We start from the raw sequence: 12,000 nt of genomic DNA on the forward strand, positions 1-12,000 counted from the left end.
GGTGGAGAGTTTGAAGATCCTATGCATGCTGAGGCTTCTTCGGAGGTAACTGGTTTCTGTTGTGGTGTGTGTTTCCCTTTTATGATGTCTATTTTGGTTCTATTTTGTTTAAAAATTGCTGGTTTTTGTATTTTTTAGGATTTTTTTGATGGTCATTCCTCTGGGGGTTACCAAAATGTTGATATTGGTGAGGAGTTGGGGGCTGATTTGGAGCATTCCGTTCAGATTGCTTCACAATTTTTTTCTACTGTTAAAGTAAGATCTTATTTTCGTTTTTTTTGTTTAAGCAATTGGTTTTTTTCCTCTGTGTTTTCTTGTTTGTAATGTAGTATTGGTTGTATATTTTTATTTCTTTTTTCAGGAGCCAATTAAGGTTGACTCAAGTGTATGCTCAAGTCCTCAAACTCCCACATTTCATGTGTCTAATGCAATATGGAGAGTTATTAATGATTCAGTTGAGAGGCCACTTAAAGAGAGTAGTTCTTTGGAGGATAGAAGTAAGTGGTCAATTGTGAAGTATGATGATGCACAAGCAGTTGATACTGGACTGATTTTGGGAAGGAAAAGGCAAGCGAAGCCAAGCGCTGTTGTAAAATCTCCTTTCTTAACAAAATTTGGATCTTCTGAAGTTGGAGTGAAACAAAAAAGAAAGAGGACGATATTGGATAATATTTGTCCCTTTTCCAATGACCTTGGTGATAATCACACTAAAGAACAACTGTCTGAGTTTGATTCCTGGATTAATCATGGTTTGAAGAAAAGGAACAAGTATGTATAACCATTATTTGTTTTAAAGTTTGTTATATGTGTAATATGTATGATTAATTTGTTAAGCTTTTTATTTTGTTTTTTAATGTATTTTTCAGGTTTAAAAAATATGATGATAATTCTGTGGAGCCACCAATTAATTTCACTTTTGTTCATATTTCTGAGAAGGCTTGGTTTCATAGCCTTTATTTCTCTGGGCAATTCGTTGACTCATCGGTGAGATTCTCGCTTTTTTAATTTATCTGGTTTTTCATGTTGGAGTTCTTTTTTTTTTCTCTTTTTTTTTTTTACAAGGTAATAAGTCTGGTGATCTATTTTATGTTATATATTATGATGTTATTGGCTACCCAGTTACCTTACTGTTTGCTTTGTTGTAGTTCATTAGGTAACTGGTTACCCAAATCATAGTAGATTTGTTTCTACCCATATCATTTTATAATCATGTATTTTATTTATTATGCAGCATATTGATGTGATGATGTATTACTTGAGGAGAAAGGTTAAATTGTCTACAGATTTGAAGAGAAGAGTATCTACGACTGACACTTGTTTTGGGCAAAACATAGTGTTTATGTATGAAGATTTTAAGAAAAAAGGTAGTGGCGCATTTAAAATAGATGAGAGATGCGTTGCTTTGAAGATAATGAAGGGGGAATCCATGTTTTGTGCAACTCATTGGAATTTGCTTGATGATGTTGTCATGCCTGTTAATGTGAATGGTCTTATGCACTGGATTTTGTTGCACTTTAATGTACAGCAGAGATCTCTTACGGTGTATGATTCAATGTCTGGTGCAAAGCATGAAAATCAGACTTTACCTGTCGTTGAGGCATTTGCTGTTTTGATTCCTCTTCTTCTGGAGATGATTGATTTCTATGTTCGTAAAGATATTCATCTTGATGTTAGCCCGTATGATGTGGTAGAGAATGAGGCTTTGAAGTTGAGCATTGCTAAAGGCATTCCTCAACAGACTGATTGGTTAGTTTGTTTATTTGATTTTAGTTTTTTTTTTTCTTTTGTGTTCTGTTTTGTTTATATGTTCTTAGTTGTTTTTTTTTTCTTTTTCTTTTTTCTATTATGCAGTGATTGTGGTGTGTTCTGTACTTATTTTGCTGAGCAAATAATTCTTGGGAAGGAGAATGAGATGCCTAAAAATATTGATGTTCGCCTCCTTCGTAAAGACATTGCTGTCAGCTTGTACTATCATGGAAAGAACAAAGAACTTGAGGGATACTTAACTAGCGATGAGTTCACTGAGAAGCTTCTGGAGAGGAGACAGAAAAGAATGAAAATTGCTGCATAGGCTTTTAGTGATATTATATTTCTTTTGGTTTTTTAATCTTTTCTACAACTGTAATTAAATGGTGAATCAATTTCTAGTTTAACAGTTAGCTTTTTTAATTTTCTTCTTATGTAAAACATTGGGATTCTTAAGGTCATTTTATATATACATATTAGTATATCGTTTTGTTAATTCTTTTGCTGTTAGCTTTTTGGAAGAATAATTTAGAGGGTAACCAGGTACCCAGGTTGTTTATTTTCTAACATACCAAGGGTAACTGGTTACTTAATTGTTTTCCTTTTAATTTTTTCCCCATTGGTTTGTTGTTTGTTAATTACATTTATTAATATATATTTTAGATAACCCTTTAAATCAGGTAGCTAGTTTTCTGTTTGTTTTTGTATTTTTTTTCCACTGTTTTATGGAATAACTTGAGGGAAACTAATTCCTAGTTGGTTTGTTTAACTAATTTTAATGGTGATATTGGAGGGTAACTAGGTTCTCAGGCTGTTTGTTTCATAATATACCGAGGGTAACTGGTTACTTAAGTGTTTTTTTTTTTTTTTCCCCTAAGCTTGTCTTTTTTAATAGTTATGCAACCAGTTTATTATATTAATATTAAAGTAACTTTAATATTATATATAGACGAGTTTGTGATAGAAGAAAGTAAAGGGTTTAATTCTTTTTTTCTTTTTTTTTGGCTTTGAGATTGTTATAGTGGGGTAATTTACCTTGTATTGAAACTTCAGGGTAACCAGTTACCTATATCGCTGTTTTTGTTGTTAGTGATTGTAGCATTGAAAAATAGAAGCAAACAAATCCAAGAAATTATTTTGAAAGGATTTTATAAGTTTGCATAACCAATCAATGTGTTTTATTTTGAAACAATCTTATTAAAATTCTGAATGATACTTGATGAATATGAAAGTATCTCTTTCAATGAGGAAAGCTATGAAAGGTTTGTTTTTCTGTAGAATGTGAATCTATGTCTTTGGCTTTTTCTGTTTATTTGGCTTCTGAAATGGAGGATTCCTGCAAGTCTTCCTGTTATGTCCTGGTTGTGCACATTTCCCACAGGTGATTATTACGTTATTTTCCCCTCTTGATCTTATTCGTTTCTTTCTTGGTCTTCCTGCAGGGATTGTTGAATTTGGAGGCAGCACTAGTATGTCCAAGTGTTGTGGGAGATTCCATTCATCTTTATGGGGCAAAGGATGAACATTTTCTTGATACAATGCTTTCAACGTTTCTGTTCTGTAGAATTTTGCACAATAATCATAGACACTCAAGTTTCTTTTTGCAATGACAGCTACTGCATGGCCACAAGGTATTTCATCTTCTTGGAACCTATTGCAAGTGCATGTTCTATTATGTATATTTACTGTGAAATTTATCCCCTTTTGATCACGAACTTGGTATTCTATTGTGTTGAAAGGCAAGACCTAAAAATAGTTTGTCATGAATTAGAATCAGATAATAAACATTTTAAGTAGACTTAAGATTTAAAGTAACTAGTTATGCTTCTGTGTAAAAAAAAATTCATGTTCTTATGGAAGGTAACTGGTTACCATCAATTGACAGTATAAGGATTTGTAAGAATATGTTTAGTTGCATACCTCATACTTCATTTTTGAAACAATGTCATGTCTCAATTCATTTTCTGTTGCTGTAGAGACTTTTGTGAATGTTCCATTTGCATTATTTGAGTTGTTCCAAACCCACTTTTGAACCAAACTTCTAAGGCATTCAACCAAGATATCAATGGGGAGATTTCTTGCAGCTTTTAGTGCAGCGTTGAGTGATTCTGCGATGTTGGTGTATCTTTTTGTTGGCGAGTATGATCTTGCCCAAGTTTCATACTTGGCTTTTTCTAAATAGGGCCTAATGCGTCTATCAATTCTATCAAGGCCTTTCATGTAGTTTTCACATTCTGTCTGTGTGTATGCTTTTGCTGCTGCAATGAATTTCATTTGTAGTTCTTCTCCATGGCTCCCATACTTGCCTTTCAAATTATTGAGTAAGTGAAACATGCAAGCTCCATGGAAAGCATTTGGGTACACCATATGTATTGCATTGTCTATGCTCTTATATCTGTCAGAAACTATAGCCAATCCTGTGTAGTACACATATTTTAATATAAAAAAACAAAAACCAAGTATTTTTCAAATTTTTTTTTTATTATTATTTTAGTGAAGGTAACCAGTTACTTTGGTCATATTCTAAAAGAAATAGCATGTATTTGTGTATTTTGTTTTGGTAAAATGTTCCTGTTTGTTTGTAAACAAGAATATATCGTTGAAGCTATCATACCTTCGGGTTCTCCATAGGTTTCTCGCAGTTTGGAGAAGAACCATAGCCATGAGTTATCATTTTCGGAGTCTGCTATTCCAAAAGCCAATACGAAAATGTTGTTGTTTGAATCTAACGTTGATGCTGAAAACAAGGTACCACCATGTGCATTTTTCAAAAAAGTTCCATCAACAACAATTATAGGCCTCAAGTATCTCCAACCCTTGATTGAGTTAGAGAAAGCTATGTGTAGGTATTTGAATCTATCTTCCTTGTCTGTGAGTAGGTGTGTTATTGTTCCTGGATTTGCTTTTTTCAACATGTAAAGATATATTGGCAACTTCTGATATGAATCATCGGGGTTCCCTCTTACTAGACGCAAAGCTTTCTCTCTTGATCTCCATGCTTTTGTGTATCCCATAGTTACTCCAAAGTCATCATTCATATCATTCATGATGTCATTTGGAGTGTAATTTCTTTTGATTGACTTGTACTTATTCTTTATTAATTCCCCAACTACGATGCTTTTTGCTTGCCTATGGTCTTCCAAAACAATTTCAACAGAGCAAGTGTGATTTGGATTGCATTTCCGTACCTTGAATAAATCTTGATTTCTGTACTTAGATGCTCTCACCAACCAGTTGCATTTTTCATCTGCGCAAGTAACTAGGTACTCTCTAGGTTCTGATCTTTTTGTTTTGAACTGGAAGTTATGCAGCATTGCATAGTAGCTAAGGGCTGATTTGACTGTGTTCTTATCCTTGTAAATTTTTCATTGCTCTATTGTGTTCACTCTGTAATCAGATATTACTAGTTGGATTTCATCCAACTTCTTTTTTCTTTTTGTATTGTCCTCAATTATGAAATCAGCTACTTCTTCAGCAAAATGGGGTATGTATGACACATTTATGCCCTCATTTGTTGTGCTTGACATTCCTTCTTCAAGTAACATTTGTTCATTGATGGAAGCTTGATTTGCTTGCATTAATAATGTCCCCACCTCCATTTCTTCTGCTGTAGCTTTCTGATTTGCTAGTAGAAGAAGGTCATTTTCATTGTTTGATTCTTGAATTATAGTGACACACAATGGTAAGTCTGTTATTTTAGTAGCAACTTTTTTCTTTATTTCCAGGAAGAACAACACTGAATTGTCTGTTACAACCTTCATTGGTGGTGTTCCTTTTTCTACTTGATAAGAAACTTCAATAGTTGCTGTTTTTTCCTTTATCTCCTTTTTTATCAGATTCACCAAGTTGTCAAGAGAACAATTTGGTGGTATTAATATCCCAGACATTGTGTATCCTTGGTACTCGTTGTTTTCATTCCAATTGCCTCCATATTGAACCAAAGAAGTAATATTGTCCATATCTGTAAAATTTGGCAATTTTTTAAGCAGTTAGTTGGTTCTAAATGGGCTAGGTAACTGGTTAACTTAATATTTAATCACATATTATCCTGAAGCATTTAGCTTTTGTGGGGTAACTGGTCACACTTAGTTTTATATATTTTATGTTTTTCAAATTAGTTATATATATTGATTGTTGTTGCAGGGTAACTTGTTACACTTAGTTTACACATTGTTTGTTTGTTTTTTTTTGCAGGGTAACTGGTTACCTTAATAATGAATCATATATTGCTTATTTTTACCCTTAGTTTTATATAGTTGTAATTTCCTCTTAGTTTTATTTATTTTCTGTTTTTCAGGGTAACTGGTTACCCTATTGTTACTGATTGTTTTTGTAGTAAATCTTCCCAGATACATCAAATAATTTTTCAGAGTTCTTGTTTCTTGCCTATTTTTTTTTTGGTTAATGAATGTAGAAAAACCAGTGGGAAGGTAACTGGTTCCCTTAATCTGTAATTGCATACCGTACTGAAACATTTGAGTTGAATTTATTGCATGTTATTCCAAGTAACTGGTTGTCGTAATGTTTCTGAATGTTTCTTGTTTTTTTTCTGGTTAATCAATGTATACAAACCAGTCTTCGATATTTTTTTTCTATTTTTTAGTTTATAAATTGTTTTTGTTTCCAGCAAGCACATTTGATCATGATCATTTTTATTATAATCAAGATAATAGTTGCAAATAATATAGTAGATTGAACATAGTTTGCAAAAAAAAAAAAAATGACAACAGAACAGAGTTGACAGAGGAAATGGTTTCTTGCTAACCTTGTTTTCTTGATCGTGTAGTGGATATGCAGGACGCCGGAATCTTCAAAGATTGCAGCTGGTTTGATTGGAAGAATGTTGGAATTTTTTTGATTTCTGCAGAAAGGGACCATTTGTTTAGTGATCAGATTTTTCTTGCATTTTTTTGTCAGAAGATGGGGTCAAACCTTTGCTAGAGTTGGTCGATTGGTGTGGTGATCGCCGGTGATCGCCGGAGATACTACTCGTTGCCGGAGAAGGAAGCTATCACCGGAGAATTGCTTGCCGGAGATGGAAGAAATAGTAACGTGTTTTTTTGATCATGTTTCACGCATGAGCAAATGAGCAGAGGAGAGGAGGATTGAATAAAAATGAGCAGGGTAATTACATGTGTACCCCTGATTTGTGCTGATGTGTTGTTGTTTAAATTTCAATTATGGCATATACTTATTTTTCCCATATTCTAAGTTTTCCTTGTATAAAATCTTCCATACATATTATAAAAAGATTTATTCCCATATTTTTGCACAATTATGGCTAAAAAGCCATATTTATGAAAATTTCCCAAATAAGAAATACAATGAGGAGCCAACTACTAAAGAAGTTGGGTAAAAAGACCTGCCTATGGGCCCATCCTCTACAATGGACTTCTGTGAGGGTTCTGATGGTAATGATTTGGGTCGGTCTAGTCCAAAGATGAAAGGCCTCATTATGTTGTATGTTGGTCCACGAAGAGCACTGCTCAAGAAAATAAAGTTTCAACTAGCCTTGTCTGGCGTTGGGAATTCAAGGCCTCTTTTAATAGGACATTTGTGACATAAAGAAAAGATCACATGTTTGGACAAGTGAAGGAAAGTTTCATTGTCTAAGACGCATGGTCATCCTGCACAGGCCGAGTCTTGTTCTTTTTCAAAAGCTTGCGTGTTTGGAATCCCTGCTCCTTCTTTCATTGATTTACAATCTAAAAGTTGTTTGGGAAGAGTGAGATAACACCACCTCAAAAATTATAATCTACAGAATAAATGTATTGACAAAGACTACATAGATATTGAGAAAGAACTTGCTAGCCCAAGTGGATCAATGGTCTTCTTCAACTTTGATGAAGCTTCAAAAACCCTAGGCAAAACCACCACTTTGAAAAAACCCTTTGAACAAAAAAAAAAAAAAAACACAAAAACCAAGGCTTATACATGTTGCAAAACACTGTCCTAATACTCTATTTCATAACCACCATGGATGCTTGAGGAATTTTCTAAGAGGAAATGAGGAATGAGATTTAACAAGCCTTAAACTCTCAAAGTCAAGCACTTTCTTTGAGAGTTCTTGGAGAAAACTAGAGATTCTTGGAGCTAGAGAGAGAGAGGGTGGAGAGAGATTGGAGAGAGTGATCAAGTCTTCCAAATCACTATTTTGACCCTTATATAGAGTAGGCACCGTCATTAGGTTTAACCAATATGATTAGACTTGTAAAACACGTCATTAAGAGCATTTCACGTAACTTGTATGTACTATAGTAGGTGACGCGTCGCGTGCCAGGCGATATGTTGCCTGCATGCAAGCGATGCATCGCCTATTAGGGTTTCTTGAAACCGTAAGCGTCAAGCGATGCTACACCACTTGGGTCGCAATGCATCGCCACCCTCGTTATTTTTGGACACTTTCAAAGGTCTAAAAATTTCTCCAAATGCTAACAAAAGTTTTAGGAACCCTTAGATACCTCCATGCATCACTTTGGACCTAAAAACACATTTTTAAAGTGCCTACAATTGAAGCTCAAATTTCACATCATCACTATGTGAAATTTACTAAGTGTTTATACCTTGCTTGTATTTTAACACTTATCTTTGTATTTAACCAATCATAACAATCCCCCACTTGGTTAAATACAAGCCTCATTCCCTGGCTTAAAACAGTTTTGGTGCATAAAATAAAGTGTCTTTCGGTTTGAACTTTACCTTGGTGAAATACCACAAAGTCTTATCGAAATCATTAGTTGCTTAAAGATTGAACCAAGTATTCCATATGATTAACCCGGTGATACTTCACACACCTCCACCACATCTTTTGTTTTCCCACTTTCTCGCTTAGCAGTATCATGGCCATGTGCTCATCTCTTCATGAACTTTCCAAGGAGAAACTCCAACTCCTATGAGAGGCAGCACCACCTCCAAGTCCACATAGATAAAGTTCTTACAATATCTTTGCTACATTTATAGATGCTTGTTTCACTCACCTAAACTTCATTAAAAGCCCTAGGCTTAACCCTAACTCTGTAGCAACCATCACTAACCATCTCGGATGGAACTCACCATAAGTTTTAGTGTTCAAACTATTCACTTATCAATGACTTATTCTTACCCATTGAACTATTTCCCTTGATTTGTACAAGTTAAGAATTGGGTTTCCATCATTAGTGAATCTATTATTCTAGAAGTTTCAATCCCATCCTTTTTGAAGTAGAACCTACTAACCTTCTCACAAGAGGTTTTTTAAATGGTTCCGCTAAGTTCTCACTTGTCTTAACATATGAGATCGATATGATTCCACCTTGAATCAATTGTCTCACATATTTATGTCTTAGACTAATGCGAGTAGACTCTCCATTGTACACTATTATATGCTCTAGCAAGTGCGCATAGGCTATCATAATGTATTGAAATTGTTAATACCATATCCACGGTTAAAGGAATATCCATCATGAGATTCCTAAGCCACTCGGCCACTTTTCCGATTGTCGCTAAAGCTATAAACTTCGGTTCCATGGTTGAGTGTGATATACAATTTTGCTTCTTGGAGCCTCGTGAATTGCACCTCCTCCAAGAGTAAACACCCAACCGGTGGTTGAGAGATTATCTCCAACTCCTGATATCAAATTAGCATCGTAATATCATTCAAGTATCTTTAGAAAGTTTGTATAGTGAAGACTATGCTCTTTGGTACTCTTAAGATAACCAAGAATTCTCTCAATAGCTTTCCAATGCTTGATACTTGGATTGCTAGTAAACCTACTAAGTTTACTAACTGCATATGCAATATCCGCTCTTGTGCAATGAGCGACATACATTAGGCTTCCTATTACACTTGCAATTCTAATTGAGCCACCTTTCTTCCTTCATTCTTTTCAAACTTCATGTTTGAATCAAATGGTGTATGTGCCTCTTTGATTTTGAGATGACTAGATTTTTCAAGCACTTTCTCAACATAGTGGGTTTGACTCAACACAAAACCCCCACTATTCCTTCTAACTTTGATATCTATAATGGTATCCACATTTCCAATGCCTTTCATTTTAAAGTTAGATAATATAAACCTCTTCGTTTCTATTATTGTTTTCATGTCTTTACTCGAAATCAACATATCATCTACATATAGACACACAAGTATGACATAGTCACCACAAGTTTTATACTGTAAGCACTTGTCCGCATTGTTGTGTCTAAATCCATTAGAAACAATGACTTTATCAAACTTCTCATGCCATTGTTTTGGAGCTTGTTTCAAACCATATAATGATTTGAAGAACAAAATCTTTCGGTTGTTCCATATAGACCTCCTCCTCGAGATCTGTAGAGTCTCAGAACTTTACTTAGCTAGTTAGATAGTAGTAGTAGTAGTAGTAGTAGTAGTAGTAGTAGTAGTAGTAGTAGTAGTAGTAGTAGTAGTAGTAGCTAGTAGTAGTTATAGTATGATAGTTACTGTGGTTTTTGGTTCAAGTCGGGACTTTGTTGAACACTCACAGCAACACTTATAGATTTTATAAGTTTAACCTATAGTTTAAGAATATTAATTATAACATAAGGTTTGATTAATATAGCTGATTATAAAAATGTTATTTATTATACTATAAGGTTTAGATAAAATTAATAAGATCATGACACTTATCGTGTGCATGTTTATTTAAGGATTTAATTATAGTTTAAATAAAAGAATGTTCAAGAAAGCTCTAGAATCTTCCAATACCATTAGGAGCATGACATTTGTCACAATCTTGTTTATTTGAGGATTTAAGCATTTTAAGTGGATAATTCAAAAATAGAAGTTTCTAGAAGCTCTAGACTCTTCCAGAACTTGCTGGAATCTCGTATTACTCAGTCAAACCTGATTAATCAATTCAAATTATGCTGAAAATGTGCAATTACGTGTTTAATATATTCACGTATGTCGATATATCACAGCATAGGAGCCGATGTATCACCATACGAGGAATACGAAAAACACGTCAACTTCGGACAAACGAAACGAAGAGCACTCGGGACATAAGGCTAGGCAATATATTGCCTATGATGGGCGATATATCAGCCCTAGGGCCATATTTTCAAACGATGTTGAAACCGAGCTTGATTCATTTCCTAACCTCTTGACTAGCCTCTGAACGTTTTGACCGAGTCTTCAGCACCTACTGAATGAATATTCAAATATTTTTCAATTAATATTCAATATTTTTATTCAAGCTAAAAGGAGATAGTTCACTCCTTGAACTCTATAAATAGGACCTATTACCCATCCATTTTTCTCTTTCTTTAAGCTGTGTTCAGAGCCTTCACGCTTCTAGGGTTGCTATAGAGTGATAAACACTTGGGTTGGGATAAAAGCTTTATCATCTTAAGCTTTATAAACACTTGGGAAGTGAGATTTATAGTGTGTTTTCAATATTAAGGTGTAGTTCGGTTCTAGTACATTCAAAGGTATTCCTAATCTTAAGTTCATTATGTATGGTTCCTTAGTTTCCTTTAGTTTTCTTTACTCAAATCCTAACTCGTTGTTTAAATTCTTGGTTAGGTATTCAAGTTCTTTGAACTTAAGGTTTCTTTTCGGTAAGTTTCTTCTTGGTCGTTTAGTTCATTTCTTTATCATCTCTTTCTTTAGAAATGCTCACATTCTTATTGTTGGTTTTAAGAGTGTTCCAAATCCTATCCTTGTTCTCATAAATCCCGATGTTGGTAAGGAAAATATGTTAGATTTTGTATGCTTTTATGTTTTGATATGTGCTATGATTTATGTATGATTTGTTTTTAGTTTTTAGCATATAAATTGTTTAGATAACAATCACATAATTTGTTTAGATAACAAATATATAACTTGTTTAGATAACAAGTCCCAATAATTTATTCCTTGGGCAGATGATTGTTTAGATAACGAGCCCCATAAATTTATATGACTTGTTTAGATAACTAAGCCCCGTAAATTTATTGGCATATGATTGCTTAGCTAGCAAGCCCCAAGAAGTATGATGGCCATTATAATGCATGTGTTTATAGTCATATGTTTTGTAGTCTTATGTTTATGTTTTATGATATATGTGCTAGTAGATTTTTCCTTGTTAGGCATTAGGCTCATTCCTTTATTTTTATGTATGCAGGAAAATAGTTATGACGACGGAAGGATTCTTGGAAGCTTGGTTTGTGTATTAAGGATGAAGGGATTTGATGGACTGCGTGAATGATTCGAGGACGACGTTATTTTTAGTCTATTTAAATTACATGTATTTTTCCGCATTTAGTTTTGTAAAC

The 12,000-nt window shown here is 34.1% G+C and overlaps 2 protein-coding genes across 2 annotated transcripts; one reads left to right on the forward strand and one right to left on the reverse strand.

Moving 5' to 3' along the window:
* Positions 1-1,186: 1,186 nt before the first annotated feature.
* Positions 1,187-2,455, forward strand: LOC133821162 (uncharacterized). The gene is made up of 2 exons (XM_062253627.1): positions 1,187-1,746; positions 1,852-2,455. Exons 1-2 carry the CDS (start codon positions 1,226-1,228, stop codon positions 2,069-2,071), a joined length of 741 nt encoding a protein of 246 aa, XP_062109611.1. The 5' UTR covers positions 1,187-1,225; the 3' UTR covers positions 2,072-2,455.
* Positions 2,456-2,835: 380 nt separating this feature from the next.
* On the reverse strand, positions 2,836-5,060 carry LOC133824245 (uncharacterized). Its single transcript, XM_062257110.1, has 4 exons — positions 4,562-5,060; positions 4,361-4,483; positions 3,667-4,163; positions 2,836-3,492 (listed from the first exon to the last, which is right to left on the reverse strand). The coding sequence occupies exons 1-4, from the start codon at positions 5,058-5,060 to the stop codon at positions 3,034-3,036; spliced, it is 1,578 nt and encodes a 525-aa protein (XP_062113094.1). The 3' UTR covers positions 2,836-3,033.
* Between the last annotated feature and the right edge of the window lie 6,940 nt (positions 5,061-12,000).

This window comes from Humulus lupulus, chromosome 3, assembly GCF_963169125.1.
Source record: "Humulus lupulus chromosome 3, drHumLupu1.1, whole genome shotgun sequence".
In the NCBI taxonomy this organism is placed as follows: domain Eukaryota; kingdom Viridiplantae; phylum Streptophyta; class Magnoliopsida; order Rosales; family Cannabaceae; genus Humulus; species Humulus lupulus.